The following is a 27,330-nucleotide window of genomic DNA, read 5'->3' as shown; positions in this document are numbered from 1 at the left end:
TCACCCAACCAGATGCACACACTATGACAGCACCGATCTGGAAAACATCTTAGGAATTTCCTCTGTGCTCTCTCATGCGACAGCTCGTCGATGGTTTATTATAAAATAAAAAGGTGCTCTGTGCAGAGTGCTCTGACAAATAAGCTCTACGTCTTTCATAACCTGAACAATATTTGAGCCAGTGACAGGCAGCTGAACGACAGAGAGGAATATGCTCACAATGGGCTTATGACTACTTTATGAGAACTACTCTATTCCCTTTGCATTTATTCTACGCAAAGGTCACGATTAAAAGGTGGATCTGACATTGCTGCTGGTCACACCAAGTGGAGAATTTATGATGGCTTCATTACATCATTTTGTTGGAGAAAAAGATACCACCTGCCACCACCGGGTTTTACTTGATAAACACGATTCTACCACCTGCTTATCATAGTTCTTAGATTTCCACAAATTATGGGGTATGCAAACTGTTTTTAATATGTTATCAATATGAATTAAGTAGTAAGTAAGCTCTGGGTCCTTTTAATGTTAGCAACATGTGGATTCAATCTGAAGACATATGAGGCCTGCAGTTCTACTATATTCAATCCAAATTACTGCAGAGCTTGATGTTCAATAAATTTCCAATAGGGCTGGGCTACACATCTGGACAGAGTCTCTCATCTACAGTTTGATGGAAGTTTAGATTACTATGAGGAGGTAAGGGCAACTGATGCAGTTTTGATTGCTGAGTCTATGTTTATTTGTCCTGGACTACATAAAAGAACATTTTTTATTATTTATGATGGAGATGAAGTCATGCCATGGTGGCACTTCTGTGAAAACTGTGAGTGAGAGAGACAGTTCTGAGACACTGAAATATGCTTGGTGTACGTCAGGTCCTGGCAACCTGCCTAATAATCAGAGGTTGGTATACGTTGCTTGTCTATATAAACAAGCTTGAAAATGGAAATTGTGCTTTTACACCCCCAAGTGAGGTGAGTCATTGGCAGTTTACAGTTCACGTACAGGAGCAGCAAAGATAAAGAAGGTTAGTTTCACTTCAAAGTTAGCACCACCTCAGTATAATCATCTTGGAGAACTATATCAAAAAGTCGTTTTCATATCATGGGGATTTTAAAAATACTACATTTACACAGCATTGGTTACATTGCTGGCACTTACATCCCAAGAGATTTAAAATATGTGCACAGTGGAGAATAAGCTTTACTTCCTGCATCACCAACACTAAAATCAACCAACAGCTCAAAGTGTGGGGATCAGAGCTGCCTTTCTTGAATATTCCTGTGATCTGATGAGACAGAAGACTGCTAGGTGAGGAGACAAGAGATGATGCAAAAAGGGCACCTTTCCAGCAAGTAGAGAAGGATACAGTATATGAGGCAGACTGCGTGTGCCATGAATAGGTTTTCACTTATTAAATCTATTGCAGCTGAATGAAGTACTGCATCCTCTAACCTCTGTGACTAGTCATAGCTGCTTTGATTTATTACGTTTATTTCCATTACTTCGTAACCGTGCATGCTGTTGACGTCTTATGGTTTCGTCCCACTCAGCTGTGGTGTTATTTCATTTCTGTTATCCACTTCAGCTGCCTGTCTGCTGTCATCTTGATTCCTTTTTGTTTCTTTGCACCATTTGAAATTAGACTTTTTTCTTTTTTTTTTTTATCAACCTACAAACACCTGCGTGAATATGGATTTGTTTCTATCATTTAAGCAAACAAATGCTGTGAACACATCAAGCTGCGAAGCGCTCTCAGCTCACGGTGCCATCCAGATTTCTGACCCCAAAACATGCACGCAATCTCCTTCGTGCCATGCACTCAAATACAAAGCTCAATGTGCCCAAATCTGCCCTGATCATCCCCAACAACCATCAAATGTACCACTACACCATACAGACATAGTCACAAACATATGCCAGAGCCTAGTTTGAGGCACCAGGGACAGCGAGAGCCAACCAGCCCTGTGTCACACTGTGTTAACTGGCGAGTCTGTCACATCATGTTTTTGCAGTCAGGACGAATGTGTTGTATTCCACAACACTCCAACAGAAACGTTTCCTTTCCTTTGCTATTTTCTACTATATGACACAGCAGTGACTAAATGAAAACCCCCGTGAATCCAAACACAAGTTGTCAGGTGTGTCTCTCTAATTAAAAACATTTTTCTGGCCGGGATTTGATTGGAGCAGAAACAGTGACAGCACCGTCTTGTGATTGAAATTAACTGAAACTTGGAAAAGCATTAACAGCTTGAGCACTATTCAAGAAGACAATGTGTCACACAAACACGTCTTCAAACAAATCGCTCGCAAATTGTTTGTTTCTTCAGGAGGACTCACCAACGTGCACCGACTGAGCTGAGCAGCAAAATAACAGCATCGCATTCAGAACAACTCTCTACTATCTACTGCACTCAATGCATCCAAGATACATTTGTTTACTCTAATATGATATTCTTAAACAGTGAAAACTACTTTCACAATGTCCTTTCACATTCGCCTCTGGCTCTGTCACAGGCCTGGAGTCCTTCATTCTATCCTGATGTTTCATATCCATAAGGTAGGTAACTTACACTGTTTGCTGTATTTCATGCTGCAGATTATGCACACAAACACCAGGATCGACTCAACTTTGCTGCAAATGAAGCTGTATACACACAAACAGGCAATTGTGACTAATGGTAATATGCATTTTCAATACTTCAGACACAGAAGGAGATGGCTGCACATTTTCCACTGCATTCATTTCACGTGTGTTTATTAGGGATTACAAAACAGGGTAAAGCTATTATATAAAATTATTAATTGAATGGAAAGAAAATGTCTGTATAAAATATTTTCAAGCTCTGTATCGAGGTTAAATTAGCCAGATATCAGTTCAGACTGGGGTGTTACAGGCCATTCATCATCTACAGCAATTAAATAATTTACAAGGATCAGAGCTCTGAAAAAAAAAAAAAAACCCCTCTCTACGGGCGATATGAATTTATGAATGGTGCCTTTATGCTTGTCAAATTGATTAAGGTGGCACAATATTCTGCAAAGCTTCATGGCCTGCACAGAGGTGACCAACAACTTCAAAGGGCAGCTCTTCCCAACATAAAATTTCAATTTAAAATGTCAGGAGGGAAATGCTCACATTTCAAGTCACATAAATTTGAGGCTTTATACTAGCATCTATAGGGCGACCGTGTGTTTTAGCAGCTTCTTCTGTAATTCCTTGTCAATACAATGCATGGTCAAGCAGAGGTACAGTATCTGTGCATCCATATGGAAATGATGCACTGTGTGAGAGCTCCAGTAGTTTCATCACATTATTCTAATGTCCTTAAAATTACCTTAAAGTCCCATCTGTGCTCCCCATTTACAGTGTTGCTCCAAAACAAATCCAGCTGGTGTCAAACACTCACCCCCTGAAAAAAAGTGGCTGTAAAAACTTTCATGGGGAGCAGAGTCCCAATGAAAATGTCTCAGGTAGCAAAACCTATGACTGCAAACCAGCAGCTGAGCTCATTTGCATATCTGACTTGGTAAATCAGATGCACATCTGTAGAATGTGGACTAAAGTAATTCCTGCCTTCAGGCGCCTCTCAGTACCACCCTCTAAAAATGTCTACAAATGCTTAGTGTAGGCTCGGGCTGACATCCTCTGATTGGTTGGCCGATATGTTCTTGTCTGACCAAACTCTCATTGGTCAAATAATGGCTGGTGTTACTTTCACAAGGAGGAAACAGACAGAGTCAAGAAACAGAATGTGTTGTCCTTTGCCCGTCTGTGGCACAGTAGCCTTCAGTGTCAATATTACTCGTGATAGTGACTGTAAACAGATGTCTAGTCTACACGTACATGGGTAGTTTTAAAAGCGTAGCTTTTTCAATGAATTTTGGCCTTTCGTCCACACACAAATGCAGTTTTAGGTCCCTGAAAACAGAAGTGAGTCACGCCTTGCCATGTGATTGGACCTCTAGTTGCAGGTAGCCTACCGATAATAGGTTTTTTTCAGGCTTCTGATTGGCCAATGTGGCTATGAAGGAGAATGAAGGAGGAAAAAACAATTTTTATGTACTATGTGTACATGTGGACGAGGCAAGAGAGAAATGGCTACATCAGAGCCAAAGCAGCACATTATAAATGAAATCATTTTATAGGCAATGATAAAAACAAACAATAGCAACATAAATATTTTATCGACCAATCTGCTTGTTGAAGAGCAGGAAGAATTTCAGTCACCCAGGATTTTCTTTGGTTAGCCACAGCCCAAGCAGAGCCAGGTCAACTCTGCATACACACAGCAACACAGTGGTGAAGCTAAGAAATCTGTGCAGTGAAGGTGGTAAGAGAACAAGTCAAAAGATGTCAAAAAGAAGTGCAGAAGTGTTTTTTGAAGCCTTTGAAACTAAAATAAGTGAACAAGAAAATAAACATCACAAGTCCTCCATGTTCTGATGTAGTGTGTATCCTGAATATCCTGTTTTTCTCTTCCAGCTCCGCCTGGTTATCATCACAGAGTTTTAAAGCCAGGCAAGCATGTGCTCTTCCTCCTCTTTCTTCCTTCATTTCAAACATTGACACAAAATCATCTATAAAAAGAAAATCTAAATATCAAAATTGAATTCTTACCAAGCGTCTCCTTTCTTCTTCAACAGTGTTCAACAGCTGGGAGAACTCCTTGAATGACTGGGCTGAAATACACAGAAAGATCATTTCCAGAATGCCACATTAAAGGTGAATTACTGTATATTTGGCAAATAAATGCATCGACATGTATGGCACACCATGCACAATATGTTTACCATTGAGCAAGTTCACAGTGATCCACTGTGCGGCTATATTCAGATGATAAAAAGGGATTTTTTAACATAGTGGCTAAGTCGTTAAACATCAGATGTTCCTGGCACCCCACAAGCACTGTAGCATGGTGCTAAAATGTTTATTTGCACTGCAGCTTCAGAGCTTTCAGTGCAGCACATTTTAGAACCTAATAAAATCATGCAGCTGTCCAATTTAAAACCAAGACTAGCAGTAAAAAACAATACTTCAGCTGAATGGAACCCACTGATTGCTTCCCTTTATTTTCTTTCCCTGCTAGGCTTTAGTATATGTTGTCACAGCGTACGTACGTAGAGACTGATGTGGCAGAGATATGTTCATGCCATCTGGGCTTTACTTCAGCTGCTTATATTAGATTCTGCAGGGCCAGATGAATTCAGAGTACAATACATCGAATCTTATCTGCCAGAGAATTGTGTCTTGATAGCTTCACAGCTTCATTAAATAGAAGGCCAGATACAGTGTGGCCTCTATTGGTCAGCCCCTGTGTCACCCCGTGTCCAGCCATTTAGCAGCGGTCGAGCTGCTCTGCTTGCCAGCACAGTAACATCATTATCAGCAGCGACAGCCTGGCATGGGGACACATGCATCATCTTAGACACTTTGGTCCATTTACACACCAAAGCTTTTAAAGACCAGGGAGCAATGATTTTGTGCCAGCGATCCTGCAGGCAGGCTGGCCTCCTATTAATGCCACTAGCTCCTTTATCAAGAGCACAAACCTCTCAGGGGGTAAAGGGCACAGCTGGAGTCGTTGATGGGACAAGATTAGACTCCAAAGAAAGGAAATGGGAGTCAAAGCGAGGTTACAGCTTGCATATCTTTCACTGGTAAATGGTGGAAAGGCAATAGACCTAATGAATCACTGAATGGAATAAAATTTACTACCTCAAGAGCAGGGGAAGAAGGAAGATGAGCAAATACGAAAATAAAGAGAGAAATTTTCCATACATGTGCATTTTTTCTGCATAATATAAGATGATTTTTAGATTTCTGGTCAATTTCAAAGGTTCAAATGTTGCATTTCTGCTTGATGTTTAACTTTCTGGATCTAGACCTCATCAGACTTGTTCCACCCAGAAGGCTCTGAACAGCTCCTGAGACTAAAGGATTGACCTTCTGAGAGAAGGGCACGTAACTTTTCTAAAAATTTAAATTTCTATAGCCACATCAATCTTTTGGCCCCATTGATTCCTAGATAACTGGCGTGGAAAGTGAATGTCACTGCAGGAAGTCATCGAGTGGAATCAATAAAAGGTCAGGTGAACCCGTCTGGCGGCACATACAGGATCCCGATGTTATGTGGGGAAGTTGGGAGCATCAAAGTGAACTATACCGATACTGCATCAAGATCATGGCTGGCATTCACGCAAGGGTCTAGCTATGTCAGTCAGAAAGCTCAGTTTCATTGATGACTAGAGTGATTCCAACAGGCTGTTTCATTTTTTTTTGCTCAAATAATAATCATGGCCTTTTCTCTCCGAGATGGTGAGTGAACACAGAGTATCAGGAAATCATTTCTCTTTCAGAAGATATTGAACATCTGAACTTTTCTGACACGCAAAATAATACACTTCGTCCAATTAAGGGGCAAGAAATGGTGTGTTGAGGATGCAAAGAATTTAAAATCACGCAGAGTATTACACAGTGTTAAGTTATTTTACAAATACAATTTCATTATTTTTTTTGTGTTGCATCCACAGTAGTCTTGATGAAAGTCCTCCCGAGTGAATTTACCATTGTCTGTATTACAGAGTCTGTAAAGTGCTTCCAAACAGGTGCCCGTGGTTCTGTTGTTCACGCCACGGGGACGGCCAAACCACTGGCTTCTGTTGCGACAGTGATTTGCACTGTACATACACAGCAGGTCCAGCCACATAACAGGTGGGCAGCTAAAATATCCATTGTTCAATCTGCGATCAACACGGCTCTTGATTGAAGGCCAGGGTAACGGTGCATTGCCTCAAATTAAGGCGTGCTTGATGCTAATGAGGCTTGGATTTGGGTGTGGATTTTTCCAATAAGCGTAATTGGTTTCCTGCACCCCTGCCTATCATATAGATGCTGCAGCTTTGGGAGAAAAAAAGGGAAGAATGACTATTCATTTCGTATTCAGATGAACATTACCGCCTCATGTAGAGGAGGTCGATATCCAGTCTAGCCCTCACAGATGGACAGTAATTCAGCAGTGTCCAGCTCCACGGAGCGGAGGACTCAAGCTGAGGATAATGAGCAGTGCAAAAAAAGAAGAGGAAGAAGAGGCCAGACTGGGAGTCCTGCCCATTAGAGCCAGAGAGGCCCACTGCACAGCTGCTTTCATATTCCTGTTGCAGGCTAGGAGGTTCGCACCTCTATTAATCTCTGACACTGATCACAATTAGTCCCTTTGATCTCTTATAGGCTTGAAAAGATACAGGGGAAGCATCATAAGCAAATCAATGGCATTAATTATACATGCATTGCAGACAACTTTAAGATCTATACCCAAAGCCAAATCCCATTCCGAGAATTTGCAGAGTATGCTTAATTTAGTCTGAAAACAGTTCCCACTGAGTCTGATAAAGCCTTACCCTTTTTTAAAAACTACTTTCACTGACGTAAAATTGCTCAAATATAATAGCATATTTTCAGCACTTGGCTTTTAGCCAGAGGGCATTAGCTCTTATGATATGAGTAAGTACTGCTGTGTTCGAGTGTCTCCCAGTAGAATCCTTACGGAAATGTCAGAAAAAGTTCGTATTGAGGTGACAATGTGACTAATTAGGAGGAGCAGAGAGGAAAGACGATGCAAGACTGCAAAAAGAGAGATGTGCCCTCCCGCGCATGGCCGAACTGAACTTACCAATGTTCACCTCGTCATCCGTCTCTGCGTCACCTATGCACTCAAACTGGAACTCCTGCAGGGACTGGGAGAACTTCTGGACGGCCGCAGAGAGATCTGCAAAATCAGAGGGTCTGAATCAAACACTGAAGACGCATGAATGCAATTCTGTGTCTGTACAGCAGACAGGAAACCTGGTGGTACCTCCGTGCACTGTGCACACACAGTCGGCTATCACAATCCATGAACTACTTATTATTATAAGTGACATGGAGACTGATAATATCACTAATGCCTCAGAGGTCATACTGATATGTTACTGATATAAGACATCAGCATGTTGAGTTTGCCTTTGAATCACAAAACATGCCTTCGATTATTGACGAGCTGGCAGCAGCGTATTAAGAAAGATAAAGCGGAAAATCCAAGTCAAATATTACGTCAATCTTTATCACATTTACCAGTGTACATATAGATTTGGATGACTTCTCCCTATGTGGATCAAGTGGTACTTTCAGCATACATATGGTACTGGGACTTTCAGAGACCTTTGCTTGACAACTGGGAGCAGAACAGCAAAAGACTGCACGTCTACGATCTGCCGACTGTCCAATTCCATGACTGACTCCAATATCTGCTTTATTTAATCCATCACTTGTCCATTGATCATAATACCAGCATCTGTCCAGACAAAATCACCCCAGCTAAGCTGCCTAACCTTTATGTCAAAAATGCAAATCCTTAGAAAAATTCCACCTTTGGATACTATCACACTGCTAGATATGAATTTATGATATTTATTGAATTCCAGGAATTTAGTTGTGATAAAATGCTGTTCTAATTCTTCCAGAGTGACATTAGACAACCTCCAGAGATTGGGCTTTGTTTTTTTTGCATTCCACCTTTCCATCTGAGAAAAAATGAGTCCTGCCTGTCCTGTCAAACACTCGCTGGTGATGTCAGTGGAAAAAATGGTATTTTTCCAATAGTGAATTTGCATTTGACAATTTACTTTTCATGACACTAGATACTTTAACAATCCTACAGGACTTTGTTATAGTGATATGGTGCATATATTTCATCTTTGTTCAGCAGAAATTGTTTACCCATGAGCCTTAGCAGTCATTGCTGTGGAGACGAAGCCAGCTCAAGGTTAAAATCAGTCCAAACATATTCACAAAGCTACACTGAGACAATCGGGAAGAAATAACTGCACCAAAGCTGCTGAATTGATCCAAATATGATCCAAAATTAGGAAGAGAATCAATTGAACCTCTGCTTAACCTCTGCTTTCACCCTGCTGCCAGACCCTTGGGAGTCATCACTGACTTCTCATGTCCATGTATGTGGTCTCTACCTTTGACTTACCAGCAATGAGGCAGAACCGGCAGCGCGGAGCAGTTGCTCACTGTTCGTACTGATGAGTCAGATAGAATATTACATGTCCATTCAAGAATTAGAGTTGCTTTAACAACCACTCACATGATAAAGTCTATGGAAAAAAAAGGCCTAGGTTTTCATTTCCTGAACCCTGCTCGCCAAACAAAACACCCAAACCCTCCCACTTCTCTATTATCCACCGACTAAAGAAAAACAACAAACAACAAAATGGCCCCGTAAATGTCGGGTACCTCACAATGACCTGCACTCACCAATTTTTGCCTTTTCTCTCAGCTTAAAAACCTTAGTTATCATGATAAAAGCGTATTAATGTTGTGTTAGTATTCAGGTTTTAGTTGATTGATGTGCTTGATTGATTTTTTTTGTATAGTTGAGGTGCAATGGTCATTGTCTCAGTGTGAACATTTTTGGAGAGTCTGTGCAGAGTGTCAAAAGCTTAAACTCCCCAATTAGGCAACATCGAGGCATAACTGCTGAACAACTGATTTTTGTGCTGAAATAACAGCAAGTAAAATAAAATCTCTGAGTCTGGGTCTCTTTTCTAATCACTGAATGCATTTGTATAATGGCATGGATTCTGAGTCATGATGGGCAGAAATGTTCTCCAGCTACTATACAAAAGTCAAAAATACACATCCCTCAGAGTGTAAAATGAAATCTGGTTTGTATCTTTAATATGACTCATAAATGCGTGAAAACGTGGCCCCATAAAAGATTCAGCATACGTATCCAGTGATGGGCATGTTAGAGATCAGGCACAGACGTGGTGAGAGGATCTGATTTCAGTCAAATTCACAAGAAAGTGTGAACATGTTGGGAGGAAAAGCAATTAAGCTGCTTTTTAACTCAGGGGGCTAACTGCAGTGCTGACCTGCGAATGGCTGACAGAGAGCATGAATCACTTGTAATTTTATTTTATTTTTTATTATGCAACTCATTTGAATTTGTTTCATACCCCAGTTACATAAAGGTTAGTGTGTGGGTCTGCTGTGTTAGCACTGCGAGTATATTCTTGCTGAGGTGAAAGTAACCTATGTTTACAAGTACTTTAAAGAGTGGGATGAAGCTTTAGCACGTAATGGAGGCTTTTAACATTTCATAATTCAGCTGAATTTATAATTACAAGCAAAACAAGATGGAGATTCTAAGATACTCTGACATTTTAGCTGTCAGCCCACACAGTTTGAAACTACACATTTTTTCTCAAATGCACTGTTGACAGTGACTCACTAATTGCTTCTCTCCTTCCTTCTCACGTCTCTCTCATGTCTTTACTTCAAAGAACCGTGAACTTAACAGATTCTTGCCTGGAAAGTAAGAAAATGCAAACGCTAATATAGAGCATACTGTAGACACTCAAACATAGATGCTGTGTTCGTACAATAGAAGCAGAAATGGAGGTTGAGCTTCTTGTAAATTGTACTTTGAAAGTCTGAATCAAAACTGCAGCAGCTCCCTTGCAGGGTTTGTTTTGTAGCTTGTACATACTGTATGGAAATGTACAGTAACACATGCTTTTTATACTGTATTCATATTCTGCTGGAGCCGATGATTTAGCCTTTAAGAAGGATCCCAGACATCACGATATTTACTACAGCAACAGCAGAATGCTTTCTATCAAAGTGCAGTTATTGATAGTACTCAACGAAAGTTTTTTAATGAATAAAAAAACTGGCTATGATTTAACTGATATTTCATTGATTATTTCTATCATCTATCTTAGTGACTGAAAGTTCTAAAATGACTAACCTTCACATTTCCAGTTGTTTGAGTTTACATTTCATAGAACTTGTTTGTTTGATGTAATGTTTGACAGCTCACAGTGGACACTGCTGAAACCTATACAGCTCCTACTGTGACAACAATAGTTCATCTAACAGGCATCCCAAAACACAAACTGACCTTAAAAACCCCGAAAATCAATGTTTTCATCTCCACAGGAACACAAACTGCTTGGAAAGCCTGATACAAAAGAGTCATGTGATTTTTGTCATTGAGTGTCGTTTTCTTTACAAAACAGTAAGCGTTGTTAGATGTATTTTAGTTCTAAGTGAGAACAGAGTACCAACACTTACTCAATGAGACCGAAGGTTGAAAGGCTCTTAAAGACATCTACACTATTTGAATGGGCATGTCTGACCACCTCTCAATGTTGCCGAGGCTGCCCTGAATGCCACTGAGTGGAACTTTTCCACATGATGTATTGTGCCCGCGATGTGGTCCTATCATTCCGGCTTTGACTATAAAGCTGCTGATTTGAGATCGATACCTAGCTGCAGTTGTCTGTATGAGCTCACAGGACCATTAATAACAGACCATCTTGTAGCTCTGACATTGAGACACGGCCCAACCTCTAAAAACAAACTCCTGTTGCTGTCAACTGAGTGCACATTTGTTTATAGCCACCAAAAAGGAAATGGTTCCACATAAAAGAAAAACTATTGCGAAATCAGCATGATCTCTGCTTCAACTGAAATGTATCTAAAACTGCTGATTTCCAAAACTTCCTGCTATTTAGTGGTTCAATTACTCTTGTTTATTTATTCTGTATTCAGAAAGTTCCTGATTGAAATACATTTTTTGCAGATTTTACACTGTTTACAGTCATTTAGGCAAAGATCTTTTATGGCTGCTTGTGTTAAAACAACATTTAACATCAGAGTTTAAATGGTATCTGACACAACGCTTGGTGGTAAATTCTGACTGACTCATCACTTCAATAAAAGAAAAATAATGATTATTTTAGCATGTATCATTAGCATTTCACAGCCACAGCTCCCATTAGGCTCTGACAGCTCTTCTGTGTGAAGGGCTCATGGGAGAGCTGCTGGAGCAGACGCTAACCCAGAAGTGGGACAGGACTCAGTAACAAAATACTACACTACCCACAAGGGTTAGGTAGTTACTAACTTCACTCCAGTTCGCAGGGGACAGCCTCTAAAATACTAAGTATTATCAGCACTATCACAGTGTTCAAGCTCACAGTTCACTCTGTGCAGATGCATCCTGGGCTCATATGCACATATGCATTCCTGCCGCTTGCTGCTGCTGCCTTTAAATTCTGCACCGTAAGAAAGAAAGAAAACTTTTTTGTATGGTCAGTCATATTTGCAGGTGAGGTGACTTACAGAGCTGATTTTTTATATATATATATATATATATATATATATATATATATATATATATATATATATATATATATATATATATATTTTATTAATGATTGATCTGGTACATTATTCTTTTTTTCAAAACACACATTTATTTGTATTTTCTTCAGTAATAATAACACGTCTGGGTATGTAAACAACAACATTTTGCATATGTAACAGATGATTTACACACTGCTGCATTTAATACAGTCACCGTGATTCTTTTTTCAGACAGTTGGCTTCATGAACAAAAGTAATGAATTTCAGCACTGAGTTTTAACTTTGATGTGTTTAACTGTTGGTTGATTGGAACATGCTGGAGACACACCCACTGTGAATGACACCCATTCTCATCTGATTCACTCTAAAGCAGAGGTGAAGGAAATAGGTTGCCCACATGATGAGACACCCTGTTGCTGCCACTTCTCAATGTGAACATACGAATGGATAAATATTTAATATATTTTAATTAGGGCAATGCTCAAGAAACACCTGGCACAACAATTCTGTGTTTATTTTCTACTTATATGCATTATTTACTAAGTTTGGGAATCACCACAAATGATTTTGGACCTCTGCTCATTAGTGGCCACTGTAGAAAATATTTCTCAAGCACTTACAAAGAAACAAACTCACTTAAAGAAACAAGACTGAGCAGCAAAGATAAATGGAAAGCAAATCAGTATAAAGGAAGATAAATGAACAGCATACATTTTTTAACCTTAGGCAAGCAGTAAAGGTAGAATCAGTGTAACACATTCCAGGCTGTCCATTTAAAGTTTTACTGGAAACAATGCAGACGAAGACCCTCTGCTTTCAGGGTGTTTTATTAGTTTAAACGCCGGTGCTTACTGCTGGCATCCTCTGTCCAAATATCCATGTCAACTGATGAATTAAGTTTTAGTTCATCAGCTTTTTAATTGAACAAAAGTGTTGTTGTGTAGCTTCCAAGGCTAAATTTGATTTTTGGCAGGCCAGTTGTTTTGGGAATAACACACTGTGTCTTAACAATGCTGTAACCAAATCAAATTATAACTGACAGAGCAAGTCTGCAAATGCAAACAAAAAGTCCATTAAGTGCTCTAGTTTTCATGTTTATGGTGCTCTATACAGGGACGCACAGCAGAGCAAGCAAGATCAGCTCCCACTCCGGAAGAACGGGAGGAAACAAGGAATAAAAAAACAGAAATAAAAAGGCACCTTTGTTGGGTGTAAAGGAGGTAGAGACTTCATGCTTTCCCAGATATTTCACCCTACTCCTCTGAATCTCCTCTGACAAAAGCAGGAATTATATCACTTTGTGGTGGTGGTGGTGAAAAAGAGCTGCGCTGTTCAGGGGAGTAATAAAAGGAAAGAAGCGTAACTTTGATGAGGTCTGAATCTGAAGATGCTATTTACCACATGAAGTGTAACACTGGAAGAAGAAAAGGAGGAACTATTGCAGCACAAGAAACATAGGTAAAAAAAAGGAAAATGACCTATTTTTGAAATTTTGACTCATTAATACCACCTTAAAATAGCGCCTACTAATTTTACTACACCAAGCAAACATTTTACCTTCCCCTACATGCCATTTTCCTAACACTGTATTTGACCTAATGATGCTGCATGCACAAAGGCCGACAGAACAACGGTCATGGCGTACTGTCAAAGAGTAGAGTTCTGACCACTCGACAAGACATGACTGGATGGAGCTGCTATCCCAGTTAGTGGCCATTGTGAGAGATGTGAGAGAAGACTATGGCTGTCAGTCACCATACAGCAAAGCCCCCTGGGAACGCCCTTTATCCCGTCTCCAGGGCAACCACATACTACCGATTTCCAGCTGCTGACAACCCCTGACAAAAGCACAGGAAACTCTGCAGTTTCCTCACAAACAGCTGAAGTGCAGGCATGCTTCAGAAGCTATTGAGACATGAATTCTAATTTATGGACATGCATTAATTCTGCAACAGCAATTTAGATTTTCAGAGTTTTGGGGTAATGACTTCCACGAAACATGTACCTGTAGTGCTGAGGTTTTATGTAACACAAGAATCTGCGTCAAAGGCAAAATATGAAGATTTTTCTTTCATGTATACAGATACCCAACGATATTTAGCTATTCACTCTTCCTTCAATGTATAATCATGTAACAAATTAAAATAATATATTTATATATCATCAAACTTGGTACTTATAAAATTATATAAAAATGAAATGACACTGCAAAAATATCAGCATGCGGTATCACAGAACATTGCCTCCCCTTAAACTGACTTAACTACATAATAACACCTTGTAGGATTAAATATTTCAAAAGATAGAAAATACACAAATCTTTGCCCGACAGGACCTCAAATAACAGAACTTCAGTACCTGAGAAATGCACTCCAAATACAAACAGACAACGTTTGCTTTTAATTGGTTCATGTTTCAATGCAATGTGAGAAAATGCCTCCTAGGAAACCAAGGCATTTGGACTAAATTAGTAGAAGGGCATTGGCCATAAAATCTGTTTAACTGCTGAATAAATAATTTAAATTGCCTCAAAAATCACATCACCAAAGAGGAGACAAGCTGCACTAACAAAGAGCAGGCTTGAAGCTTAAAATAAACCAATAGCAATGTGACAAACATGCTCACATTCAGCTACAGTAACGCCAAGGTCCTCCAAGTTTATTTTGTCTACCCCAACAGACAGATACACACTTATAGCTGCAAGCTTAGAAAATATGGCAACATCAGTGGACTGCATTCCCAGCACTCTGCGTTATGTGACTGACATATTCATCACAGCACTAATTACTAAGCAGCATCCTTGTTGTGCTTTCCCTCCTCTGAATATACTTGGGGCTTTTAATGTGCCTTCACACAAATTAGCAGTGGAAATCTTTTAAAACCTGAAGTCATGGGCATGAATGTGTTCCATTAAAACTCAACAATCTGCACAATAAAGAATCCATCTTCAGTTTTTGCTTAATAGCTACATATTTGCGCTTCCCCTCAAATGTCTCTGAATGCGAGCGAGGTATCTTCTGTTAAATATTTGCCACAGGTCTTTGTGTTTTATCGAGCCAAACAAAAACAAAAACATACTGCAACAATACCCTTCTTTTGTGGAGACAGTACATCGACATTGCAGTGAGAAACACCACAGGCAATTTATCCTGTCAGCGAGACACAGCTGATTTCAGATGAGAAGGTCTTCAAAGGGGAACACTTCTATGCACCCAGCTTAACGAGAGATGGGGAGATCTCTTTGATGCAACAGTAGGGTGCATTGTGCCACTTTGATTCCATTTGGAGAGATTGTAACAGGGGAGTGCCCCTTCAGGTAAGGCCTCTTCCACCCGCTTACTATTACGTTTGCCTGTCAGTCGCCCAGCGGGGGGGGGGGGGATTGCTGTGTGAGGAGAGCCGACCAGACGGGCCCTCGCACTCCTGGAGCATACCGAACGTTTCCCACCGCCAACTGTTGCCAGAAACAAAGCCTTATCTAATAACACAAAACTCGCTGCTGTAGAAACAGGCAGTAACTTTAAGTGGCAGTTGGTCAACTTGCAAACTAACTAAAACATGAACAAAAGAGACTACAGAACACGGTCTTGGAGGTGCAGCGATGCAGCACATGTACAGTATGCAACTGAAAAAAATACATGACGGTGATGCTCATTAGCAGTTTTCACACCACCTCTTTCCAAAAGCTAGAGAGGGAATTTGGGGTGGCGTAAGGACAGGTTAGGGTTTGACACTAGAATTAGTTACTCTGGTATTTTGATGGACCAGACAGACCCGGTAATCAATAATGACTTGTTTACAGCAATCTGCATTAAGTGTGCTGGCTGCTTAATTAAATCATCTAATCTAAATATGTTGCAATGCCCTGGTCACTGATCAGAACATGACAGGAGAAACACACCTTTTATATTCAGCTATCCCTGAAGAATACACAGTTCAAATTACACCAGCATTGTTTTCATCTATCTAAATTGCTGAAAACAATAGAGGAGATGAAAGTTACTGACCCTGGTTCTTTGATATGAGGCTGATGCAAGGTTACAGCCTGTTCTTAAGCTTTAAAGAAAAAGATCAGAGTTATTAGCCCTGCAATTCTGCTGGAATGAAAAAAGCCAGCCCAGCCAGCCTCCACCATTTATCACTAAGTCTAGAGCCTTTAGACTGAGTTGAGAGATTTTCTTTCAGAAGACATACAGACAATACATCTGACACAACTTCTGACAAAGATGGACTCCTCTCTGAAGAAAAAGTACTCCGAAAAAATAAGCAGAATTTCACATTTATAGTAACAGTTGGCATTCACAATAAGATTTTAAAAAAGAGAGGCCTTCTTTTGCTTATCAAGGCAAGTACAATTAGGTAAGAGCAGGCTTCAAAATCAATCTTTTGTGAAAGACAATTAACAAAAGAGGTGTGCAAAACTAATTTAAAACCCTCATTGTTCACACAACACGTTCTGATAAAACTTGGCAACCCATGACGCTAGACCCTTGAGAGTTTCCAATGTGCCATCCAAAGTCTGAGTTTAGCATCTGCGTAGGCTAAAGCAACATGCAAATCCACCATCTTTTACCACACCATCATCGGGCTCATCACAAGAATGAATCACACACTCATGATGTTAGCCAGCCAAGTATGGATGAGTTGCTTTGAAACAGTTAACCAACACGATGTGTTTCAAGCAAAGCTGCTGCAAGACAATGTAGCGAAGTCCTGCGGTAGTCCTGTCATCTTAATACTAGCACTGCATACAGCATTTAACTCAAGTGAAAGGAATACACACTTAACAGTCTTTGCTTTCATCACCCCTTAATAATATCGAGCCATTTGGTGACTTTCAATTGCCTGGAAAACACAGTATTTCATCTACATTGAGAAAAAAAGACAAAAACACACATACGGTAAATAATGCAACAATAAACATGTCCAGTTGAAGAGAATGGGTGAATTATTAATGACGTGGAAGACAAAAACAGAAGCACAACCTTATCCTTTTCAGTCTGAAGATGCAACAAAAGCACCGGCGTGCAATGCCAGGTGACAGTAAGCATGAGAATGGTGTGCTCGGGGTGACAATCACTGTGACTGACAGAGTAACAACAGAGTACTTCAGAACAGACCTCAATCTGGAGCCCAACACATTTCCCTGCGCAGTCTGAGGGGAAACAGCTTTTAGGAATACAACGTCTAATCCTTTTATCAAAATCTGTCCACAAAAACACCCGAGTCCCTTGCAGTGCTGCATGAGCTGTGCTTACAGCTTCGCTCAGCTTTATTGCTAAACAAGTCACATAATGTTCTCTTGTATTTCATTTCCATTACATGAGTTCAAATTCATCAAAGTAGTCAAAGCAGCAGCAATACATTATAAAAGGTATAATCCTGCAACACGCGGCTTGTTTGACAGTCACAGTCCAACAGACACATACAGAAAAAACACAGGCGCACACACACACACACACACACACACACACACACACACACACACACACACACACACACACACACACACACACACACACACAGCAGAGCAGAATGATGTCCAGCCAAATGCTGTCTGAGGGAGGATGGGGGATGGTTATACAAGCATGTTTACAGGACATTTCCTGTGGCTGAGCCTTGGGAGCATCATCTGTCCTCAGACAAACAAACACTCAGAGTTCCTGAAGCTAAAAGCTTTTGTGACATCACTTTAAAAAAAAAAAAAGCCTACATGCCATGTCTTCATTTAATAAAGTTACATTCACTAATTATAGCTATATGACTTGGCATAAATTATGCAGGCACAGTTGGAACACGTAAAGATGCTGTTTACAGACTTGCTAAATACTGTAATTTTTATAATAACAACAGCCATGCGTGTCAGCCATTCATTACTGCATGTATCTCAGGGAGGAAGCATCAGTCTGTAGCCGGTGAACAGGCGTGGGCATGGAGTGGTGGCAGAGACACACAGTCAGCTAACATAATAATGGGCTGTCTTCTTGTTTAGACTGAGCTAATCTGGCTGCACTTATAACAGCTTATGAAAATTAAATGCTTACTTGTGAATCTTTGCGAAAACCAGCACTCTTTTAGAAAGTTTTTAATAACAACTGTGACGAGACCAGATAACTTTTAAATGCACCTTCAAGTGGAAACAGACAACTTTTCGACCCCCACCCACCCGAGCATTTCCAAGCGGCATTACCGTTGGCGCCGCTGTAAAAGACAACTGAATCCCTTTCCGTTTTCCTCAGAGCCCAAAAACTACCAACAACACAGGATACACAGCATTGCTTTATGCAAAACAACTACAGCGGGGTTGGCATGAGTGAACCACCAGTCAGCCTTCATTTTCCTGGAGATCGTACCTGGTGGCAGACAAAACTGCATACTGAAAGCGAAGTTTATAGGAAATCAATCTAAACGCTGATGATGCCATAGGCAATAGGATACTATTGCCATGGCATTTACTTCATAATGATGCGTTAAAGCAGAAAACCTGTCCACTGGCAGTTTAAAGTCTTGTAGAACGGTTAGCTCCAGGCCGAAACAGCAGATAACTGGAGGCAGTGGTGCACAGTTTCCTAATCTATGTGCACCACCAGGAACAAGCAGCAGGTCCATTGATTTATGATTGAAGGACACAAGCAGTCGTCCTCGGGGCTGTTCGAGTCTGAGCGGGTCTCTGAGGATTCCCTCACTTCACGGGGACCAGCTACAGGCCTTCAGTACACAGTATTTTACCATGTTTTTCACACACATTTGGATGGAGCCTCCTGAAAGGATGGTGTAAAGCCTCTCCTCTGATGCGAGGGACACACTGTATCAAAGCCACTCTCAGGACACAAGCTCATACATAAGCCGAGTTTACGACACAGTTCAGTGTGAGAAAAATCCTGTAAACAAGTGGTTGTTTAAAAATATAAAACATCTAATAAGTAAAACAGTCTCAAGTATTATTCTTGGGAGCCAGCCAGTCAATCCACAGTTAAAAGGATTTACAGTACATGACAGGTGGTGAGGAAGAGGACGGGGAGTGGGATGCCCATGGCGCTCTCACAAAACACGGTGAGGTGTTCTGATGTAGAAAAATAATGGATGAGGTACTGGATGAATGCCTGCTATTTTCTGTGTGTGTGTGTGTGTGTGTGTGTGTGTGTGTGTGTGTGTGTATGTATATATACATACACACACACACGTGTGTTCAAACTATCACATATTTTTTTAACTTCTTCAGTTTAATCCATGTCTGTTTCACCACCTGGAGTTAACTGGTGACACAAAACAGATATATATACTCTGTTACACTATTTTAACCTGCCAGCCAATCAGAGAGAAGCACTTTCCATAGCGATGGCAAACACCGGGTCATCATGTTGCTTTCTTGTAGAATTAGATGAGAAGAGATACCACGTTCATGCCTGTACAGTAAATATGAAACCACAAACCAGCGGCTTGTCATCTTAGCTTAGCATACACGGCAACAAAATCCGCCAACCGCAACCTCCAAAATTAACATGCTTTCTCTTGTTTATTTAATCTGTAAAAAAATATGTGTGTAAAAACCACAACTTGTGGATTTATGTGGTGTTACGTGTTGGTCTATTTCATGTCGAGGCAAAGTCACTTCCTGGAGTCTTGTCATCACTGTGAGGTTGCCAGGCAGAGATTTTAGGAAGTTAACCACGTGACTAAGAAACGGTCCTGCATATAAACTCATGTTACACCACAACTTGACATTTTTTTGTTTTTAAAGCACTTCCACATTTGCTTCATTTAGTCATTGTGACTGTTGCTTGGGCTCAACAAAAAAATCATTCTGGTTAGTTTTGGCACAGCTGAGCTGATGAAACACAGGTGTGCTATCTCACATTCTTTGCATCCATTGTTGTTCACATTATCTCACCATTTTAATGTTTCCAGATAGATTTGGGTCGTGTACTGAACTCATGAAAATCCCTCTTTTTAGCAAGCCAGAAAATTTCCTCAACAATAAGAGCTGGCTTTTTTGGCTCCCAAACAGGACGGGTCATCATTCGCTTAAAAGACTTGTTCACAAAAGACAAATTACTAATACTGATTGGTTGGTTGTATCAATCTGAGCCTGAGAGTACATCTGGGAGAGGGAGTAACTTCTAGAGGGAGAGAGAGAGATTATGTCATCCCTTCAGCTTGTTAAAGTGACAGGAAGTAGTCCCAAATGCCACAACTAACATGCCTGCAGCCAGTGCCGAAGACATTAAACAAATGGATGACAAAACTTTCGGTGAGCCAATGGATGACTTCATCAACCTCTTCAGATAATTAATTAGTTAGGTCAATAATTTGCTGTTGGAGAACTGGGGGCTGTTTTGGTTTACGTTATCTTAGCATTTTTGCTAGATAGCAGATAGTGTTAGCCAACACTATCTGTAACTATCAGTATGTGAATTGCTGTGGGGATGGTGTTGGGAGGGAGAGGGAAGCAGGGAGGGATGTGTTTAAATGCTCTAAACAATAACAATGCTGAAACTGAGATGTTTGGACTTATTTTTTCACTGCTGAAATTACATTTTTGATGTTACACAGAGCGTAAACCACAGAAAAAAGGTACCGTTGGGTACCAGTACCAAATTTGAGGTAGTATCAGTATCAGTTCAAATGTGAACAGTAACCAACTCTTCCAGTGATACCTGGCTACACTACTAAGTGCTTTGTATACAAACTTACCTACCACATCTAAAATGTATCATTATGTGCCTTGTATCTGTGGTTTCTTCTGCTCACAAAGGGATAATTAGTGCTTTTAGTGTATTTAACTACTGCTGTGAAGCGGAGGGATTAATAAAAGTCAGCAGGTGTTATTTACATCAGGTACAAACAGTTCCAGCTACAGATCGTAAGAAAAAGCTATTTACAACATCTGCAGAGAGACACCTGCACTCAGAACAAATTATTCATACCAACAAATAACTATTTGGGATTGTTCAGACCACAATCCTCATCACGAGCATTAATACATAAATTATAATGAGATATGATTCAGAATGCAATTTCTCCTCCTTTATCACCATGTTTTCATATAGAACAGACAAAACTATAATAGACATTGATGAATTATGCATATTTAGATCAAGAAAAGGTCACAGCTTCTATTTTATCCCCAAGGCCAAATCTGGTGCTGGCTTTCTTTACTAAGTCATTATTTCAGCAACAACAAAGAGTCAACCTTGTAAAAGTTAATCACAGGAGAATTTCAAAGCATAATTTCTCCCACATCTAATTGTCTTTAAACAAGTGACTGACTTCTCACACACGTCCCATTCACATGTATACCACACACTCAGAAAGTACCACAGCAGCATGAGTATTAGAAGGTTCTCAATGCAGTTCCGGTTTAATGCAGTTTAATGCATAGAATCATTTTACAGATAATGTCTTAACATGAAAGTTCACCTTGGCTCAACAGGCCTCATTCACAGCACATGTGAAGGCCAATGAATTATGGTATACTATTCAATTTTGAAACATGAGATGATTACTATTAAAAAAAAAGGGGCTCCATTAAAGGTCTTCCAGTAATGTCACCACTGATGGTGGGTCATAAAGGGTCATAAACCTCTGTGCCGTCCTAAGTTAAAGACCATCAATAATTTACTTCCGTCTGCTCGCTTCTCGCACTCTCACTCCGCCCCGACTGAAACTGGGCTTTCCAGTCAAAGGACTGTTCCACTCATTACTACAACGAAAAGACAAATACAACCCCAAATTCCTTCCTATAGCTGGCTGAGCTGCGGCCAAGTTTTAGGGCTATTTACTGTAATAGTTCACACATTGAGTTTCATTACATGTGATTTATGCTCCTCTATTTTAACTTCAAACTTTTCAAGAGACCAGAGACCCGAGAGCTGGGACTAGAAGGGTGGGATCCCTTAAGTACGCAGTTTTCCTGCATCCATAAACAAATCAGATCAATCTCAGTCTCAGCTCACTTGCTACTGCCTTATACTCTTTAAACAACCTGAAGCGTTAAGGTCTTATTAGGTATTAAACCAGAGGGACCTTTGACATCCTGCCACTGAGTATCCTAACTGCCATGAATAAATCATTCAGCTGCCCACCTGTGGTGCCCTGCCCACTGACAGAACAGTTTCCCTGCACAAAAGGTATGAAATTGGTTTGGCCTTCAGCTGCCCTCAGCAAAAAGCAGATTCTTTCAAACACAGTGATAAGGCATGATGAGCCAAATGCTAAATGCTCCTCACTGTTTTAGTTGACATCAAAGATCTCCCTAAAACGAGCTGTAGCTACTGTGTCTTGAACGTCGCTTTGGTAGACAGATGTGGCCAAAGTAAAGTTACTCCATAGTTGTCTTTGCGTTCATGTGTCCATCCATCTCTCCATCATGTTGCCATCATGCCAGAGTGGATTTTGTACAAAAATAGTGGCTCATTATTCACATCATGTCCCATTTTTAAAGTGAGTCTGGTTCATCCGGGAGAGTTAATTATCCTGAGAAGTATAACTTGTAAGGGCAACAAAGCTCATTTGTGTTTGCTGTTTTTTAGAACTTTTATAGCTTGCACAGTGGCTTTTTCTTTATTACGACTCAGCTAAGTGCTCACTGCACAATAGTCCCATACAATACAAATATCTTGGCTTACACCCCCCATGTTATGGTATACACTCCATCATGCCTGAATATTTCTGGCACAAAAGCAATTTAGATGTGCAGACATAGTCACAAACGCCTACAGACTAATAATGTGCTGCATGTCAAAACAAATAAAATGTATATTTGATGCTTTAATGTGAAAAAGTTTGATTTTGCAACTTAAACCCTGTCAATATGTCTGCTCCTATAGATGGTATTTCAGCTTTGAGCGCTCAGTGACTGCCTTGGCCACAAGAGCAAATATAAACATAAACATGTACAGTATATGTGCTGTGTAGGAACGCTGATGAAAAGAGTGAAAGCATGAAAAGAACGATGCTTTCTCACGGTAAAGGCTGACAGGACCATGCAAGGTTGAAGCGTGAAAAAAAATATATTATTGCATTGAGTGATGGGTTAGTGAGCGCGCTACAACACGCGGCTGTGGCCTTCCCATCCTATTCCAGGCCAGCTATTTTCCATATTTATTAGGCCCATATTTCTAATCTCTCTCCATTTCACAGCCACACTTCTGACATTAGCAGACCAAACTCCCGTCCTTACAGGGCTACAGCAGAACAGGAAGTCCACTTTAATCAGCACAGTGGAATTTGAGTTTGAGCTTGGAATTTGAGAGGACAGTGACCCATGACAAAGTGCAGGCATCCTCACACAGCTCACATTTCATGCACTCATTACCAGTCTGTGTTTTCACCCCTGATAGGTGACTTAAAAGCCCCTGAGGTGAGCGCATCTTTTTTTTTTTTTTTTTTTTTTTTTTTTTAAAGGAGTTAAAGCAAATTCCACTATGCACTAATGATCTGCATATGTCTGGCTGTGGCCTGATGATGAGGTATTAGCACAGGGTAAAAACCATTCAAACCGCAGACAGTTCTGATTCTGGTCTCTGCTCTGGACTCTGTTAGACAAGCCTGCGCACAGACGCAGGGAGGCAGACAGAAAGGCCAACAAATATCCTGGAATTAGAAACAACAAAGAAACAAAAAACCTCCAAATAATGAATTAAGTATGTGTCTTTTGTTAAGACATAAAGGTTTTCACCAGCAATAAAAATGTTTGCAAATGGGAGAGCAGTGGGGTTATTCAGCTATTGAGTGAGTTCAAAGAGGGACCATTCAGACACAAGCGCACAGACTTAAATACGTTGCAATGAATGCATCCTCTCACATTACAATTCCAGGTAGTTACACTGGGGAACGCTTATTTCTGGGAGTGAGGAAGGCCACGCTGGGCTACTTACTCTTGAGAGCAGTGATGAGCATGTTCCCATCCTTGATGAGCTCTTTGATGAATTTATTTGTCCGCTCAAGCTCGATTTCATGGCATTTGATCCGCTCTCTGAAGTCCGGACTGTCCAGGAAAGAGTCACTGAACTCCAGCGTGGGGAGTCCCATTGTGATCCTGCCTCAGCGACAAAGTTGCCTTCAGACTTCACACCTCGGCATATGCACGTTTCTTGCTTTTCATCACGCAGCGCCGATACAACCGTCTCCAAGTTTCCCCCCCCAAAAACTTTTCCTGCTGCTCTTACTTCTCACTTCCGCTTTGATTTTCTCTCCCCCTCGTTTTTTTTTTTTCCTGCTACCTATCATAAAAACAGCGGTCGTGTGACTCCTGCTGGTTAGTTTTGGAAAGTTTACAAGTTGAGTTTAGTTTCTGCAGACCAGAAATCAGTCCGTCTCTTCCTCAAACACTCAGGGCCTAGATGGACCCTGCCTTCGTCAAAGGTGGTTTTCACATAAATAAAAGCAGAATAAGAAAATAAAACACGTTTCTCATTAGTTGCACATGATTATGGGCTGATGTGTCGTCCTGCTGCTTAGCGTTATGCACTTCAATGACTTTTTCTATGTTGCACTTCATTTTTTTCTCGTACACCCTCGGAGCTGCTGTGACTCAGCCACATCTTGGGGTTTTGGATAAATGCTGCCAGTGAGCTTACTTTTTGAAGTGGTGAACTCTACACTGTGTATAAATTACGGGCGACAATGCATCATACTGGAATTAGTGAGGGGTTGAGGAGAGGGGATCTGAATTAATACCTTGGTAAATGGAAGCAATTAAACAAGAGCCTAATTGGTGTCAGGGGAATTTGTCACATTCTCTGCATGCAACAGGGACCGACAGTGATAATGATGTCACACTCCAAATAAGTCTTTTGGTAGGCATGAAACGGAGGCTCTGTCACCAGTGGCACTAATCTTTTGGATGACTCTTTCTACTTATGGTGCTTCACGGCATCAGGGGGCTAGGAGGAAGCTTTATCTTTGAGCTAAGTGTAAAAACAATCTCTAAGGAGAGGCAAATGTTGCAGCATTGGCTATAGAGCCGACACACACACACACACACACACACACACACACACACACACACACACACACACACACACACAAATACATTAATAATTTAATGCTTTGCTATCAGCAGCAGACCATAAGCGCTGTGGGTGGGGATAGGCTGTTGCTCAGTGTCATTTGGAAGGTTGCCTTGTAGCCTTCTTCCTTGATAACTAACTAGCAACCTTTCCTAATAACATACCTGCTTTGACTGCAGGTAGCGGAGAGATAAATCACTGGAGACAGATAACCTTCCTGGGCAGCGTCATGTGGCTGCAGCTGAGTTGTTAGAGTGGGTTAGTGTCATATTCCAGCAACAGTCAGTAGGCCTATGGTCAAACTGCATTTTCTAAACAGATAGCAATATATTTCTTTCTTTTAAAAAAAAAAATCAATGCACTATATTCACAAGTTTAGGAAAATCATGCCAGAATGCGTCATCTGATCAGGCATACGAGGAATATTCAGAGCCTTGATGCGTCCTGCTTCACCTCTAGTGGGAAGCCACAGTGACATTATGAATGTGCCTGAATGTGCAAAACAAGGGGGCTTAAAAGGTTGCATCCTGTGTGTTTTATAACTGAACAAGAGAAGAGAAGAGAAGAGAAGAGAAGAGAAGAGAAGACATGTTACACAAGTAGGAACTTCCCTGAGATGAGAGACAGGGCCATCAACTGGCTTGTAGGTCTGCCTGGATTATCTATGTGGTGATGTAACCCATCACTATCTTCTATCAGCTCTTTGTTTTACCCCTGAGTTTAGTAGGTCTCTGACTGTGTGGCACACATACCCACAAAGCCTCAGGTGTGGCAGGAGCGAGCTACAAACAGCTGTGAGGACATGGAACTGGAACGAAGACTGGCCTCTGGCTGCACCTGAGGAATCAGCGACAGCAGCTTCATCTTTTTCCTTACCCATATGCATTTACACTGATGAAATTTCACGTTTGCTAATGAAACCGAATGAGAAACCCTGAGTGATTCATCAGGAGGTGTAACGCTCATTGTGTTCATCATATGTTAGTTGAGAAAAAAGCAGGCCATGGAGCCCAGTTTGCCTGTGAATATGTGATTATTGTAGCCATATTAATGCCCCTGCATGCATTTTTCATTTGGTAGGATATAACTGCGGGAAAAGCAATGGTTCAGCAATCAGGTAATTCTCTGAAAATAAAGTTAAATACAATGTGCATTCTAGCTGTTTGTTGCATTTGGAGGAATTATGCAGAAACCTTTTTTTTTTTATTATTATTTTTTTCTAAAATATTACCTTAACAACACACCAGTAGAGACCTGTGGACAAGTGGCTAGCTGTATGAAGTGTGGCTAATTGCAATCTAAAATAGCTGTCTGTAGAGTCTTTGAGGGAAATTTGGTTTAATTAAGATGATACTCAATGGAGAACCGTGTCCCTGTACTCCACTCTCATAGAGGCATTCACACATTCATATTAGTCATGCAAACACGGGTCCACTGAGAGTCAGTGTACATGACTTTCTCTGACTGACTGCACCTACGGAGACCAACCAAGAACCATAAAGAGACTGCCTGGGAGCACGTATGTGGACAAAAAAATACACACATGCTTGACCCACACAGGCTTTTTGCACACACTAAGTGAGTGAGACATCTTTCACATGTTGTGCATGTGGGGGAATAATAAATTAGATATGAGACACACATCTTCCCATGTCCTCAGTCTCATTCTCACTACATTAGACAGAGCCACTCTGGCCTTGCCTGATAGGGAATCAGCTGCTCAAATGGAAAAAAAAGGCTTGGATTTCACTACAGATATCAATAAACCATGCAGAATAAGCATCGATTAGCTCTGCACTGACTTATGAGCTAGTCAGGCAACTTCTGATTAGATTTCCTTTGATATCACAACATCACACACGGGGCACGGGAGAAGCTGTCTGGTCTCCTCGTGGGGGACGAGGTGGGGGGTGGTTGGTTCCTAACATGCCCCCGTCAATTCCAGCTCTCGTGCCATCATTCCTGCAGCAGCCCTCAGGGGTGCAGTTTGTTACATCGACACACTGGGCAGAGAAATGTGATATATCAGTGCAACTGTTGCTCCGAGTTAATTGCGGCATGCGCGCTGCAGTGCTGGGTTATTGGGTGAAAGATGATGACTGT

At 40.8% G+C, this 27,330-nt stretch overlaps 1 protein-coding gene across 4 annotated transcripts in view; it reads right to left on the bottom strand.

The window, feature by feature from the left end:
- Positions 1 to 24,366, bottom strand: part of arhgap42b (Rho GTPase activating protein 42b) — a 56,888-nt gene extending 32,522 nt beyond the window's left edge. For all 4 annotated transcript variants that reach the window (XM_076735963.1, XM_076735964.1, XM_076735965.1 and 1 more), the window contains exons 1-3: positions 24,094 to 24,366; positions 7,683 to 7,778; positions 4,631 to 4,692 (exon numbers count right to left, since the gene is read on the bottom strand). In XM_076735963.1, coding sequence (XP_076592078.1) covers positions 4,631 to 4,692; positions 7,683 to 7,778; positions 24,094 to 24,247 — 312 coding nt within the window. In that variant the 5' untranslated portion in view covers positions 24,248 to 24,366. The remainder of the gene's footprint in view (positions 1 to 4,630; positions 4,693 to 7,682; positions 7,779 to 24,093) is intronic.
- Positions 24,367 to 27,330: the final 2,964 nt, after the last annotated feature.

Source organism: Chaetodon auriga, chromosome 7, assembly GCF_051107435.1.
Source record: "Chaetodon auriga isolate fChaAug3 chromosome 7, fChaAug3.hap1, whole genome shotgun sequence".
Classification (NCBI taxonomy): Eukaryota; Metazoa; Chordata; class Actinopteri; order Chaetodontiformes; family Chaetodontidae; genus Chaetodon; species Chaetodon auriga.
Note: the sequence above shows the minus strand (reverse complement) of the source record. Positions and strands in the feature narration are given on the sequence as shown.